The following is a 17464-nucleotide window of genomic DNA, read 5'->3' as shown; positions in this document are numbered from 1 at the left end:
AGCAGCCAATGTGGTTTACATTTTGTAAAATCAAGCTAATAAACATTAAAAAGGTTTATGCACTTGCAAGTGAATAATTCGACCTCATTGAATCCGTATTCATGTGAACTTCAATTTAACCACTTATGTAGAGATGTATAACGCATACATTGAATGTGTTCAGTTATATATTGGAAACAAATGTCAACATTAAAAGTGAAACAAACTTTAAGGTAAATCATTTTATTGATTCGATGCACACATAAATCAGTTTTTTAAAGGTAAAACGACGAGCAACATATATTCTTAATCTAAAAAAGTTCAATTAAAAAGACCTAGAAAAAATCCAATTGCAAACTAGTTCGATAATATTTAAATCTGTATGTATGTTTATGCTCATATGACCATCGAAGGTATGCGGAGGTCAACTCTATAGTAAATAAGATAGCGTCATTAAAAAGGAAAAAGGATAAGTATGATAAGATCTAGAAATACGCGAACATGACTGAGTTAATCCTTTGATTCTTAATAGATTCATTATCCTTTTAAAATGACTTCTACCAAAAAGTGACTATTGCTGATGATGCAGGTAAGCAATACATGCTTTTTAAAACCTCTATCATTCATTAATTTTGTTTTTAAGAACTTTAAAATGTTTATGTTATCAATTTCAAAAGTTATGATTTTAAAATGAGATTGGCCCCGATCACAAATCAGCTGATAAGGAATCTGTGTATAAGGCACTGTTAACCTTCTAATTTTGCTTTTATGTGGAAAGGTTTGCTCCCCTAGGTACATCAACACATACGTTGTTCAAAGGAGAATACAAACTCGATGCAAGAAGATTAATTATATTGAAGACCACAAGAAGTTTTTAAAGGCTTACTTTAATCTTGAATTCACTGTTAAAAGCTTTGTCCTTTTTATAGTTCGAAATAAAATTAACTGTCTTTTGATTTAATAGGGGAAATGATGATTTATTGATCATAAAATGCCCAAAAATTATTTAGAACGTATAGAATTTTTTTTTTAAAAATAAAGTTTTTTTTGTGTTGAAATAATGTCGCTAAGGTTTTGTGTTGAAATAATGTCGCTAAGGTTTTGTGTTGAATTATTTGTGTATGAAGACCAATCATACTGGATAGCTGTCTCATTGACAATCCTATCTCATCTTAGTGTTTAAATTCCGTTTCGTTAACATCATGAATATGAAAGCAATTATTTCTTAATGGTCTATTGCAAACCATGAAAAATCAGATTCTGTACACATTACGTCAATTACAGATTTCGAAAACCTAATGTTAATCATGAGCATGACAAAAAGCGAAACATAATTGAGCCGTATCACTTATGTTTGAAGAAATAAGCTGGCACTTTCGTATTAGGCCGTGCGGTGAATGATAGTCGATTACACCCACGTCAGTTGTAAGTTGGTGGATAGTGTTTCATTGACAATCATATATCATCATCGTTCAAGCAGATAGGTAGAAAAAAAAATAATATTTGTCACGTTGTACAACAAGTACAGGGTAGTGCAAACCTAGGAGTGCTAATATCAAAGGATATGGAGTAGACCACACACAAATCACTTGTCGTAAAAAAGTAAATGTAACCCTAGGTTTATCTCAGAAGGAACACGAGGAGGTGTAGGAAGGAAAGGAAACTGCTAAAATAGTACATTCAAAGAATGAAAATTCATCAACAGTTTGGGATCCCTACAGTGTAGCAGATAGAAAACACTGGCAAACTTTGATATTCATAACAGGAAACTACATTGCAAACAAGCTTGCTAAATAAGAACTAGAAAATAAACAAAATAACGCACACGCTAAACGTTTTAACGTTTGACAAGTAGCTATAGGTCGGTGGCTAGTTCCTGCTTACAATCCAGATGAGTACTTGAAGAACAATTACAACTAAAGCAGCAGATAACTTTCAAAATACAAAAGAATGTAGAGAAAGGTTTATTTGTGATGTTTCTATGACTACAATGACAGTTTCCAAAATTTCAAAAACAAATGCAATATTGACCATGATTGGTAACGTACCATGAAAGAATCAATGTATTTTTCCCTACCAAGTTAAAAGTGTAAATGCTACTTTTGGGAATGTCCCCATAATGTATAATCGTTAGCTGCTTCACATATATGATCTAGGCATAAAATGCAATATTTTCCTAACTTGTATTCTATAATAGAAGATTGAGTATTTGATATTTTTTCATATTGTCGCTGTTTCCACACAAATGTCTGCATGCAAAATTGCAAAGGTGTCCTGCACATCTACATATTGTGCTTTTCATTATAATTAAGTTTCATCGGTTTTTTATAGTTGGAAGAATGATAACGATAAGAAAGAAAACAACCAGAAGAAAAGAAATATTACACCAGACATTTGTTCGGGTAAAATATCTGATATGAATTTAAAAAAAAAATCTAATTCAAAAGAGGAAGTCCATACCAACCGAAAAAATCAAACGCTCTCAATCAACAGAACACGTGGAAAACATATTCCTGACTTTGTACAGACATTTTCTAAAGAACTACTTTATAGCTAGATAAACCTCTTACGTGTTTGACATTTGTTTATGATATCGTTTTATTTACAAAACCTAGTGAGCAATCCAAACAAACATATTAGGTTAATGTGACCATTATTGGAATCCAGCAGTCCCAACTGTATAAACATATAACACAACTTACTAAAATATCAAACAAACCAATAATCGTATGACAAGAGAAGAGTATACGACAAAAATACAGCAACTCTATGTTAAAAAGTTTTCAAAATACATATAAAAGGCAACAGGCAATATATATATATATATATATATGTGTGTGGTAGTAATTCTGAATTAAATCCATCATAGAAATTAGAAATGGGGTATGTGTCGTAGAGACAACAACCCGAAAGCCACCAATTGGTCTTAGCAAGAAATTCTGCATTCAGAGGCGGACTTCAGCTGGCTCCTTAACAAAAACTAGTTCAATGAAAATGGACGTTATACTAAATTTGTTTACATATATAAATATAATTGGATCAGAATTTTTAAAAAACCATACAGGAGTAATAAAGGGTTACCTATTTAATTTGTTAATTGCAATGTTTTAGTTATGTGAAAGTTATTAAATACAGGAGGGCGGTTTCTGGATAAGAAAGCAGAGAGCTAAATATAATTTTAATATGAGTATTTGACTTCTTCTGAATAAAAATATAGGATGAAAATAGAAATTACACAAAGAACCGATGAAAATGTCAAAGTGCAGGCCGTACAATTATATCTTCTTGCTGTATGATTAACACCGCGTGCTGTCGCCTTCAATCCCTGCAAAAAGTACCATCAATCAATATGCATTTTGCTGGGAGTTGAGTATTTGACTTCTTCTGAACAAAGATATAGGATGAAAATAGAAATTACACAAAGAACCGATAAAGTTGTCAAAGTACAGGCCGTACAATTATATCTCCTTGCTGTACGATTAACACCGCGTGCTGTTGCCTTCAATCCCTGCAAAAAATATCATTAATGTATTTTGGTGATAGATATGTTATTACAGTTATATATTATCTCGAAAGCTACATAAGATAAAGGTAGAAACTTTACCACACAAAATTCAGCAAGACATTATGAACAAATAAGTCAAGAGACGGAAATCTTCGGTGATGTAAAATACAAAGAACATACGGTATGGTCTATTTTAAACAACATCAAAAAAGAAGAGATTTTACTAAGTTAGTGTACAATTTGAATAACAATTTATTGCGATTTAAATACAATGTTCGCCACATTTTTAAATTATCGCCTAGATGACAGCTGTGATCACCCCAAGTTTTTGGTGGGGTTCGTGTTGATTAGTCTTTAGTTTTTCTTTATTGTGTCTTTTGTACTATTATTTGTCTTTTTGTCTTTTATTTATATATATTTTGTGATTTTTTAGCCATGGCGTTGTCAGTTTATTTTCGATTTATGAGTTTTACTTACCTCTGCTATCTTTCGCCTTTCTTCTACAAATGACTGAATATAAGTAAGTCGAGTTCGATCACGCGTGGTAACAAAATAACTACATGTGTCAACAAATGGTTGTTGCTGTTGCCAATGATTTAAATCAGAAAATATTTTATGATTAATCCATTATAATTCAACACTTACTTTTGTGGCAGCCAACATGGCTACTAAACCAAATGGCAAGCAACAGCCAAGACATGCATAAAAGATGATTCCTAAATCACCTGCTGGAAATCTTTCTGAACTTTCTTTCTACAATCATAAAATATGCCTTAATTAAAGAATATAAAGTAATAACTAAAACATCAAATGTCTTGTGTAGTTCAAGCGATTCCATCGTTTTTTAGCCAAGATTTTAGTTGGTTTGTGTTTTTTCTCAGTCTCAAGTGTTCTATTTCATGCTTTGGGACTTCTTTTAGTCTTTTCGTTATTTTACGTGTTTTACCATGCCATTGTCAATTTGTTTTCGATATATGAGTTTGAATATCCCTATGGTATCTTACGCCTCTCTATTGTGTTATGTTTTCAAAGCTATAGCAGATAAATTTAATCAAAATCAAATTGTCTGCTATTCAATTCAATCAAACCCTGATATGGCCGAAATCTTCCATCGACTTCATATATGAGTAATATTTCTTTAAATTGGATGTTTGATCATTTGTATTAATAGTAATTATGAGATTTAAACATAATTTATAAAATTGAGAATGGAAATGGGGAATGTATCAACGAGACAAAAACCCGACCATAGAAAAAACAACAGCAGAAGGTCACCAACAGGTCTTCAATGTAACGAGAAATTCCAAAGAAAAGAGAAAAATTAACTACTTTTGTTTCTAATTTTGAATTAAGACAGGGGTTTACGTTATAGATAACGCATATTTAAAGGTTTTCCTTGTTGTAAAATTTAGAAAGGAAATGGGGAATGTGTCAAAGCGACAAGAACCCGACCATAGAGTAGACAACAGTCGAAGGCCACCAATGGGTCTTCAATGTAGCGAGAAACTCCCGCACCCGTAGAAGTCCTTCAGCTAGCCCCTTAAAAATAGGTATACTAGTACAATGATAATGGACGTCATTCTAAACTCCGAATTATGCACAAGAAACTAAAATTAAAAATCATACAAGACCAGAGGCTCCTGACTGGGGACAGGCGCAAAATTGCGGCAGAGTTAAACCTCATTAAGAGATCCCAACCCTCCTCCTATACCTCTATCCAATGTAGAGAAGTAAACGCATAACAACAAGCAAATTAAAATTCTGTTCAAGAGAAGTACGAGTCCGTTGTCATAAGATGTAACAAAAGAAAATAAACAAAATGATAATAAGACATAAATAACAACAGACTAGAACACACCGAGGGGTGTCCAGATTGGTTAAAAGAAAAATATGTTACCCGATGACCAGTAATGGCCAGGGAACTTTTAAGAGTTGTATTATGGTTTCTTTTAAATATACTAAATATGAATATATATAGTTTTTAAATTGACTTCGAAATAAAACATGTAGTTTTGTAAATCTAATGCCTTAAAATTAGTACCGTTTATATAATAACCACATAATTCTACAATTGTTTATTTTTTTCATACATTTTAATTTTTGTATAAACAATTTTATTTATTTTCTTAAATGTTGTGTGTGTTCCATTTCTTTTCTCTATTTTTTTTGGTTGCAAAAGTAACCTTGCATGAACTCTACAATCTATATTCTAAATTTGAAATTAAGGAATTGAAAAAACATATACCCTTGCTTTTTTTATATTCTAAATGATAATATATTGATAATTTTACAACTAATTTACGGACAGAAAAAAAAAGACAAATTGATAAATAATATGGAGAAAAAAGACTTGGATGCCTATATGAAACATAAAACGTTTTGTTATCATTTTTTAACCCAAACTTTACACCAAGTGTTTTCTTTTTTTTTTTTTACCTATCAAAACTAAATATAAAATGATAAAACATTTATAATTTTGCACTCACTTTGTTTGCAGCCACTATGGCTACTAAACCGAATGGCAAGCAGCAGAAAAGACATGCATAAATTGCACAACCAACATAATCTGGTGGATTTTGTTTTGAACTGTGTCTCTACAAAAGTAAGGGAAGATCAAATGCTGTAAATAAACACCATGAAGTAATTACATGAAAATCGAAGGAGTTAAAATATTCATTTTTTGGCAAACCTTTTAGAAATTTTTGTCCTCAATGTTCTTCAACTTCGTACTTTTGCCTTTTTAATTTTTATTGATTCTAGTGTTACTGATGAGTCTTTTGTAGCCGAAACGCACGTCTTGTGCACATATAAAATTTTAATTCTGGAATCTTTGATGAGGTTTTTTTTGTATTTGATTATTACAAGAAAGAGTAACCTTTCAGTCTTTAAATTGATTATTCACTCTCACAATAGTTACCTCAAAGAACATGACATTATCGGACAGAGGGGCGACAGATACCGAAGAACAATCAAACTCATAAATCGAAAATAAATTGACACCAGACAAATTATATTACACAAGCAACAACATAGAAAACTAAAGACTACGCAACACGAACCCCTTCAAAAACTGGGGGTGATCTCAGGTGTTCCGGAAGAGTAAGCATTTCCTGCTCCACATGTAGAATATATATACTATATAGAAGAACAAAAGTAATAAGTAAAACATCGACAATATCCGCGCTTGGTTTTTTTTCAAAACACTTAGGTTTTATTTACCTTATACTACAATGTCGTACTTTATTGGCTCTTTTAACCTTTTTGATTCGAGTGTCACATTTTAGTTTTTTTGTAGACGAAACGCGTGTATGTCGCAAAAAATAAATTGTAATCCTGGCATCTATGGTGATTTTATTTACAAATAATAGATCGATGCCAGTACTGATTGAGTTTTATTCAACGAGGTTATTATCAGCCCAGTAGCCAGCGCTTCTGTCTTGACATGAATTATCATTGATATGATCCTAATTATAAATTAACTATTTACATATTACTTTAATTCTTCTTAAATACTCAGTCCTTACTATCTCAATAATAGATTACCTCGGTTGTATTCGGCAAAACTTTTAAGATGTTTTTATGCTTTTCAACTTAGTACTTTTAAAAAAAAAAAATATTCGAGCGCCACTGGTGAGTCTTTTAAAGACAAATCGCGCGTCTAATGCAACTACAAACATTCAATCCCGGAATCTATGATGAGTTCATTTACATCTATAAGTATAAATGATTTGAATATTTTATACTCATTTTTATTTAGTTTAAATACAAATTACCAACCTTTCGAGAAGAAATATTCACAATTTGATTCTCAGATACAAATAAATCGACATGCTCAGAAGTTGATGATGTTGGTTGATATGTATTCACTGCACCACTATTGTATGTTGGCGAAATATCTGTTACAACATGCTCAGTCAGTGGAATTTGACTGTAGTTTGAAGACTGAGCTGTAAAAATTCAAAAACAATATTAGTACTTTTAGGGCCTTTACTCAGTCAGAGAAGGTTAAACGGTAGAAAAGGGACAGATGAAATCAAGCTTCAAATGAGAAAAATAATTTTAAATGACACAGAATTATTTATAAAGAACAATAAAGATATTTTGAATACATGTGAGTTTCGTATTGTAACCTTTTTATTCGATTGATTGGTTCATAATTTCTAGTAAAAAGTAAAATCACAAAAATACTTAACTTTAAGGAAAATTCAAAAAGGGAAGTCCCAAATAAAATGGCAAAATCAAAAGTTCAAAAACATCAAACGAATGGATAACAACTGTGATATTCCTGACTTTAATTTTAATTTAATTTTTTAATTTACTCCCTTATCGGCAACGTTGGTTTTATCAGTGTGTCGAGTTCATCCTTATGTCAAGTATGTGTACAAAAATATATATATATGATTGACAATTGACATTTGTTTGAGACAAAAAAAAAAGCATTTGCTTCTCATATAAGTGTATCAACCATTCTCTTTTTTAATTGTCTAATAAAAACACTACATTATCTACCTTATGTCCTAACCAAATAAAGTTAAAGCCATAATTACCAAAAATATCTTTAGTTTTACAGCACCAGTTCTGTTTATCATTTGGTTTTATATATTAGTTATGGTTTTGTTTTTAAACTTAATGATGTTCTCTGCTCAGTTTCAAAATAAATAACTTTTCATGAAACTAGTATATACTGATACGGGATTAATTGAGGTTTCAAAAAAGCAAAAAAATATAGAGTTCAATGTGATCGTTTTCGAGATATTAGCCATTGAAATTTTGGCGGGAAAATGTTCTCTTTTGATTTTTCAAAGCTTTATCATTGACCAGTCAAAGTCCTCAAATACTATGAAAAAATAAATCAGATTTTATGAGACTATTACAAATGGCTTATAGTTATACATGTAAAAGATTTATAAAAAGAAAAATAGGGGTTCATGGGCAATTTTTTTTCAAGACATTCACATGGATAAAACCAGAGGATTTCGAAAATCTGACAAAAATTCCAAAGCATGACAAGCAGATATCCTTAAACAGGTTTTAATATAGTATTATAAAACTATAATTGGTTGCTGTAAAGTAGAAAAATGAGCAGAAAAAAAGAATTTAATAAAAAGTAATGATTGAAAACTTTAAACTTTCCCATTTTAATAGTTATTGGCCGTGATTGAAAATATTTACCAATTAAAGTAAAACTGACACCAACCGTGCAACAAAGAGTAAACATTAGTAACGTTCTATAGCAAACTCGATTCTTAAAATACACGACAAGTGAGAAGTGTTATCCGCATAAATAACAGTCACTAAAAATGTTCACAAATTGTCTATTTATTAGACTGATTAACTGGCTCCAAATACATGAAATAAATTATCTTTCCTTAGACTACTATTTTGTATCAACCGTTTTATGCATGCAAAGAAGGATTCACTTAGTACGCTTTCGACGTATTAAGTCTCACTCGTTGTGGAATTTAAGAGATGTATTCCATTATACCTTATGGCTTTAAGAGATTTGAACATAGATAAACTATTAGTATTACCTTAATTCAACTATAATATTTAACACATTTTAGATACACAATGTCAGAAGAACAAATAATAGACTGACAAGTGATACGATAGAGATTTAAACAAAATTAACAGTTGACTGGTTTAGCCATCATTCGTGTAAAAGATTTTTGTGTTAACAACTAAATCAAGACATCTGTATAGAGACTTTGAAAAAAAATGTTTGTATAACTGTTGAAAAATAGTTTGTCAATTTAGTAAACGATCGAATTACTTTTAAAAGAAAAAATCTGTTATAAAATCACATGTCACCAATAACAATAGATTGTTAAAAGTCCATCATCGAATAGATTTATTAAAGTATGTCGAAGTCCGTCCGTCCGTCTGTATACTATTCGGTCGAATGATAACTCTAATGTACCATACCCAATTGTAATTCAATTACTACACATCATTATAATTGGTAAAGGAAAGTTAACATTCAATTCTGGAATTCTTAATTTAAGCGTTAGAATAACTGATTGTTTTCAAATTTTACATTATAAGTCGAGTTTGAAATGATTTATTCACCTAAATCTGTATGCTGTTGTTGTATGCTTTAAATCGTTTGCTCAACACTTTATGCTGTAGTTTGCATTGATTAAAAAAAATAACTGCAGAGTTAGGTACGTTTTCCCCATTTCATTATACACTGGTATCCTCGGTTTGGATTTACTGAACAATGTAAAACGGTGGTTGGTATTGTTAACTTAATGTACTTTTTATGATCAATTACTTTTTTAAAATTGGGAAGGAATCTGGGGAATGTGTCAAAGAGTAACAACACTACAAAAGATCAGAAAACAGCCGAAGGCCACCAATGGGTCTTCAACACACCGAGAAAATCCCAACCCGAACACAGGATTCAGCTTAATCTTAAACAAAATGAATCTTTATTCAATGAAAAACGATGTTACATTAAACTCCTAAACATTTAAATGAACTGAGGTTAACAAAAAAAATACATTACTAACAAATGCTAGAAGCTGACGACTTGGACATGTGCAAAAATCAAGCATAATCTCTTCTGTTTGGGGTTTAGTAATATAGCATCATTAAATAAATGAGAACAACATAATCTGTATTATACTAACAACTGGTTTTAGAATACATGCAAAACCCTCGGAATTAAAATTAGTATGAATACCAAAATATGCCATCTTTAAAAAAAAAATGATCTGACAACAGTATCGCAAGTACCGTATATCACTTCTGATTAAAGGTTTCGTAAGCTTTTGAGGTGCATGTCTACTTCTTTTGAGAGAGTTTTTCAACTCTAACCCCCATATTAAAGATTTGTTTACCATGTCACGCAATAACACTCTAGTATTTTTGGATCCAAAACAACAAACTTAAAACTGGTTCTTGACTTTGTGAATGTAGACTCTCTTTCTATTTTGAAATTTTCTGAAGCTATATTCCAACGTTGTGGTCTTTTTCAGGGATATTTAGACAATATTTATATGCCAAGTAAATCGTCTTGCGATCTTAATCTGCGAGGGTTAGTTTACTGATTATAGAATTATACCAATTCTATAGGCTTTTAGTGTGTAAGCTGCAGCGATTTCTTCACAAACGGAATAAAAGTCATTTGGATTTTTGTGGAATTTTATTTTAATATCAATTTATACATTTTTCGAAGCTCTAATGCGTTGTTTCTTTTTGCGATGCATTAAATCGGGAACAGCAGTTCTGTAGTGTTTTGGTTTCAATACCAAATGTATCTTAGAACCCTAATACTCTATTCGTATGCATGAATAAGTTCTTAAAGAAGTTTTGGTAGCATCGATTGAAGTTTAAACTGTGTGGAAAGCTTTAACGGACCAGACCAATTTAAGTATGAGAGGTATAAAATTTATCGGATTAAAGATTTTTAAAATGTATACGGCATTTGCCTTACTTTAGAAATTTTGGCTTCGAATTGCTGAATCAGTTCATCAAATAATTTCAGAATACAATAAAAATTCAAATAACAATAACTATAAGAATGAGATAAAATTATAGTTTTCATGTCTATAAACATGCTTTTAAAAACAGGATTATATCTGTTTTCTCCCGTTGCCAGGTATCTATGGTTAGTTTATTTGCATCAATATTTTTAGTATGATGAAAGTGAGAAGCTGATGAAGTATGAATATGTCCCACTTATCACATATATCACTATTAATAAATTATAATATTTACCCATTATATCAACATGTGTACGTCAAGCCAGACAAAAAGCAGAAGCAGTTGGCAGATACATCCTTTCTGGCGGTAAAACATAAATTTACATAATTTCATATGACAATGTTTCTTTTCATCACCCTTCTGACCCGAATTTGTGATTTTTTTCTGATTATAATGATAAGATGTGTGTTACTGGTTTGTTTTCAATAGGCTTTTCATACTATCCTACAATCTAAATTCTAAAGCTTTTTCATGTGACATCCGTGTTTTAACTTTAGAGAAAGGTATTGTTAGTTTTATAACACACCTGAGATATTTTACCTTGAGCAATTGCAAAAATTTAGATTTCAATAAATTAGGGGGGGGGGGGTGTCATATTGCATGTCATGTAATAAATCAGTTGTATTTTTTCAAAATCGGTGTAAATATATTTGTTTTCGTGAATTTTGTTTAAATTTGACCAAAACGTAACATCACAAAAGTACTGAACTCCGAGGAAAGTTCAAAACGGAAATCCCTAATCAAACGGCAAAATCAAAAGTTCAAACACATCAAACAAATGGATAAGAACTTTCATTTCCTGAGTTGGTACAGGCATTGTCTTATGTAGGAAATGATGGATTAAATATAGTTTCATAGCGAGCTAAACATCTCACTTGTATAACAGTTGCATACAATTCCATATATTGACAACGATATGTGAATAAAACAAACAGACACAAAAAATAAATATGTCAAATAATAGGGATACAGAAGTCAACATTTTGTTATCACTCTTGAAACAAACAAATATATTAACATTAACCATGGCAAAAACACATACTGAAAGGATGTATAAGTACCGTGCCACGTCATATATAAGACAGAAACACAAAAAGGCACATAGACAAAGTTTATTAGCAAAAATGAAGGACAAGAATACAGAAATTATAATAGAACAACAACATAACGACGGGATGTATAAGGACTGAAAAACGTCATATGTAACCAAGAATCATACACAGCATTATACAAAACATATAAGAGACAAGATTACAAAGATAACATACAACAATAACGAGGTATATAAGTACCGAGCCACGTTACATGGATACCACAAAATGCAGACTAAACAGTAAAAGTAATATTAATCAATATTGCTTTTTCAAATACACTTTAAGTTCTTCATATCTGGTCTGTCGTAGTATTTCTGTACTGGTAAATGTTAATTATTTTTTACGTTAAAAGTTTATTTAATTTTGCATGTTTTTGATGGTTTGAGTAAAATTTTATATACATATCTTTAGAGAAGATATCTGTCACAATTTCATTGTCTTACGTTATAAATACTAAAATATCCAAAAACAGCATTTCTAGACATTTCTGTTAATAGTGAAACGAATATGTGGATTAAAATTTAAATCAAAGTAAAAATCTGAGACAGATATATCCGAATTCCAAATTATAAAACAATCGTCAAGAAAATCGTTTCCACTTTTGACGTATGAAAATGGCAAATTTATTTCCGTATTGATCCATTGTTTCGTATAATAATTGTTCCAAATTGGCATATGAAGGCGCCATTTTAGAATCCATAGCTGTTCATTTTATCTGATGAGAGTATGAGCTATCAAAGTAAAAAATATTTCTTTTTAGTGTAAGTTTCAAATATGTAAGAATAAATCGTTTGTTAATCTGTTTAAATGACGTTTTCCGTATTTTCTATCCAATATTTCAAGGCTGTAATTCCTAAGTCATGAGGAATATTTGTGTAAAGACTGAGATATCAAAAGTAAGAAGTTCTGAATTAATTTAGATTTACAGTTCTTGGTAGATGATTTAACCATTCCAAATCGTCTCGTATAAAACTGGGAACTTAACGACATGAAGGTTTAAGCGCAATGTCTATAAAATGTCGTTCATTATGTGTGTACACGCTGATAGGTCCGATCACATTAGGTCAAAATCTTAAATCATTTGGTCTAAAAGTACGATGTAGTCACTGTTTTGATCTGATAACTTATTTGAAATCTCTTCACTTTTGTGAATTCTAGGTAAATTATAGAAAGAGATTACTGAAAATTTACAGTTTGAAATGTAACCCATCTCTTCTTTATTGTCTCTTTATACAATTCCGTCTTATGTTTCTTTAGTAATTTTTAATCGTTTTACTTGGGGTTTTTTAACTTCTTTTTTATTTGTCACCTCATAAAACATTTCATGTTGTAACATATCTAAAAATATTTCTCTGTTATACTCACAGTCCATGATTACAACTGCATTAGCTTTATCGGCTTCTATTATTATTGTTATTGATTTATCTGATTTAAAATTTTACAATGCTGTTTTCTCCTCTTGGGTTAAATTGTGCTTGATATTTTTATTGCTTGTAAGTGAATTCGTTTTTATTGTTTTAATTGTTTCTTCTACATCTTTATCGTTTGTGAGTTTTGGAATCCAGCCTGATTTATTTCTTAATAGTGGTTTATTTTCTTCTTATTTTTCTTCGTTATCCTCACAAAAAAAAATATCATCTATCCTCAATTTTTGCCAAAGGAGTAGGGGCATTAAGGCCTAGTTTTAGCCCAAGAAAATGAAATGTTTGATAGCCATTTCAAATTGGCACATAATGTTAAGAAATGCATACGGTAAGAAAATATAAATGAAAAACATAAAGATTTTTATCTGATGACGTCACAATTGCGTCATAATATGTGCTGTTTTAGCAAGAACAATGAAAAATACAGAATTTATGCAGTTTTCGGTCTTTAATTCCGTTTTGAAAACATCCTGCGCAACCGAGAAACAACAAAATGATTTAACAGAAGCTTTATTATAACTATTGGCATATTCTGACGAAATACAAAGTTGTTTCTTGGGTGCGCACATACTTTTTCAATCTAAAATATACTTAAAATTTGATGAAACAACAAGGAAAATCACGAAATTTAACAAAATATGCAAATTAGGTTATGATTTGTTGCCATGGTAACTTGTTCGATGTCAAATTTGTTTTGTTTTTCTTAGTACCTTATACTTAAGTAAAGTTTTTAGTAATTGAAGAGTATGTGTGATAACTTTTAAATTTGCAGTAAATGTTGGGCCAAATAAGGTCCTTTATCAAACGAATCGTGTCTGCAGTTATTTCTTTTTTATCATGTATTTTTTGTTTATTTCCTATTTTTTCGAAATTATTATCAAAAACAGAAACTTTGAAAATATAAAAATTATCTGCACGATTAAAGCTACTATAGAAACACTAGTAAGAAAGAAATCAGACTAACTAGATTCCAAAACCCACAAAAGATAAAAATTTAGAAGAAACAATTATTAACTGAGAAATGTCCATTGTTGACGATGTAGGTAAGCGGCACATTTTCATGTATAGAACCACTGTTTTTAATTCAGCCCAGTCAGAAAGAGAAGTACATATTTTAAAAAAAAAGTTCTTACGCAATATTTGGGTAATTTTGTTATCAAAAGAATTATTACGGGATCCCTGTGTAATCCTTGTTTAAAGTGTCATTTCACTAGTATTCGAATGTTGCTCACATCCGGAGTTCCTGTTTTTGTATTACTTAACTTGCGGGAATCAGTGTACTCTATTTTATAATTAAAGGTAGTATGTTGATTTGTTATATTAGGATAAGGTATAGTTTTGACATGCAATGACAACACCCTTATTCAAACTTAAACAAATTTGTTATGAATGCTTGAAGTTGCAGAATTCAACATGGAATGGAAGGGGCTATGAATTAGTGGTGTTATTCCTATAACAAAAAGGCATAGGAAAGTCCATTTTTAGAAAATAATCATTCATAATAAAAATGTATAACATTTTTTGCTAGTTATCATTTTACATTAACTTTCTAATGAAAAATTATAGCCCTAAAACTGCTACACTATGGTATTGGAGCTTTTTTATTAGTCAATTAGCATGCATTTAGGTAAATCAATCTGAATTTCTTTTTTTTGCATTTGTTAGATTATAAACAATGAAACATGCATTTTCGTTACTCCTCTGCAGTCAAAAGAATCTTTGAACAAATCATAGTGTGAGATGTTATGCTTTATTTGTTTTCCTATTGTATTAATTTATAACTAAGAAAATTGGTATCCCCCCCATTTAAGAATTCTATAATCTCACTTGAAATGATATTTTGAACCAGTTCAGGAAGTTGTCTAAATCCAAAATCGGTGTTGATGGCCGTACTTTGGCCTGTAATGGTTAACTTGTGACTTGGATAGAGAGTTGGCACTTATTCTTCATCTTCTTATATCTAGTTGAGACATACATAATTGCTGTTGTTGATACATGATATTACCCATAAGTATGTTTTATTAATAGAAGACCCCTTTTCCAACTTTGCAGAAAAAAGAAATTTTTAAATTATAATTTATATTTGGACTACTTTATCTGCATTTAATGAACAAGCTCTTGTAAAATAAGACATATAGGAAAGAAGGGTTTTATTTAAGTAGATATTTACTTTAAGAACTGATAATAATGTGTGGTTAAAGACAATGTATATCAAAGGAACATGGGTTTTCTTCGTCTTGTGGAAAGCTTTTCAATAATTGATTATCAGTTTGCTTCTTCTTCTAGTTCAGTTCATTAACACTTCGGACATAATTGTTATCTGTTTCATTAAACAAACACTATTTTGCAAAGAATCCTCTCAAATCAAATGGGTCGTCTTGAACTTGCAATAAAAGAGGGACGAAAAATACCAAAGGGACAGTCAAACTCATAAATCGAAGAAGAAAAAAACAGACAACGCCAAGGCTAAAAATGAAAAAGACAAACAGACAATCAAAATTCAACTAGGTGCGATGTTCTTTTTTATTATTATTTTACGTCGTTTTGGAGGCCTCACTGTGACTTGAGATAAAAGATAACAATAAAAGCGATGGTTTTTTTTTGTTCCATTTTTTTTTACTGTGCATGTACTAATACTCAATATCATTTTTGCTTTAATTCAACTCTTCATAAATTCAACTAATCAGCTGTACAAGAATAACAGTTATAACATTAAAGTCCAATGAAACGAGATTATTGAATTCGAAATGTTTCTGTTATTAAAATTATTGAACCAAGGCATGCTTATGTACTTAACAAATTCCTGTATCCACGTTTGAATATGATTACTACACAGCTTTGTATAGATTATCGGGGTTTCAACACATTGATGTCATTTAATATCAACTGCGAGTCTCAATGTGAACCTTTTTGACGAAAAGCGCAGTAATCTTGTGTCGTACGGCTTATATTTTACGATATCTATACGAAAAAAAAACAATAATCTGTTTACTGATCTGTTGTTGGTTTTCTCCTCTCCCGGAGACAGTTTAATGCTTGAGGAAGGCAAGCTCCATAACGTCTTCTCACATATTGTGCCGTCGCTGATAGTGCCTACAAGGGGTTCAGTTTTTTATGGTAGGGGTTCCTTTTTGGCTGAGTAGTAAATGCAATAGTGGCATACTGCTGTTCATATCAATTATAAGAGAAAAACAACGGAACAACATACACACTGAACTGCTACAAAAGCAAACGGCAATATCCATAGAAACAAACTACTTCAGGAGCCTATAATTCAGTGGTTGTCGTTTGTTTATGTGTTACATATTTGTTTTTCGTTCATTTTTTTACATTAATAAGGCCGTTAGTTTTCTCGTTTGAATTGTTTTACGTTGTCTTATCGGGGCCTTTTATAGCTGACTATGCGGTATGTGCTTTGCTCATTGTTGAAGGGCGTACGGTGACCTATAGTCGTTAATGTTTGTGTCATTTTGGTCTTTTGTGGATAGTTGGATCATTGGCAATCATACCACATTTTTTTTTTCACATGGACTTGGAATTTATTATTAATGCAATAATTAGTACTTGGTATAAATAAAACGAGTTTTTACACAGCAATGGCAAATTGAACCCCCTTCCATGGAAAAACTACACCTCCCCTTTCAATGAAAAGCTGACTCCCTCTCTATGGATCTCATTTTTCTAATTGGTATAACTAAATTAGTTTTTCTAAAAAAAAATGATTATTTAAATTGTACACAGACATGGAAAATTGAATCCCTCTCTTTGGCTTCAGATTTTTAAATTGTCATATCTATTATCCAGCTATGATATATAGATATAATGCAGTCATAATACTTAGTTGGAGTGAAACATGCAAGTTTTACCCAGCAATGAGAAATTAAAGTACCCTCTATAAACTTCAGATTTTCGAATTGTCATAGCTATTCAAGCTAACTCATAAAGCAATAATTTATTAGTAAGAACTTCTTAGG

General features: G+C 30.9%; 1 protein-coding gene across 1 annotated transcript; it reads right to left on the bottom strand.

The window, feature by feature from the left end:
- Positions 1–3124: 3124 nt before the first annotated feature.
- On the bottom strand, positions 3125–11324 carry LOC134683872 (uncharacterized). The gene is made up of 5 exons (XM_063543177.1): positions 11207–11324; positions 7262–7431; positions 5971–6078; positions 4130–4237; positions 3125–3487 (listed from the first exon to the last, which is right to left on the bottom strand). The coding sequence occupies exons 1-5, from the start codon at positions 11208–11210 to the stop codon at positions 3320–3322; spliced, it is 558 nt and encodes a 185-aa protein (XP_063399247.1). The 5' UTR covers positions 11211–11324; the 3' UTR covers positions 3125–3319.
- Between the last annotated feature and the right edge of the window lie 6140 nt (positions 11325–17464).

The sequence above is a fragment of the Mytilus trossulus genome, chromosome 9 (assembly GCF_036588685.1).
Source record: "Mytilus trossulus isolate FHL-02 chromosome 9, PNRI_Mtr1.1.1.hap1, whole genome shotgun sequence".
Taxonomy (NCBI): domain Eukaryota; kingdom Metazoa; phylum Mollusca; class Bivalvia; order Mytilida; family Mytilidae; genus Mytilus; species Mytilus trossulus.
This window is presented reverse-complemented; position numbering and strand designations above follow the sequence as displayed.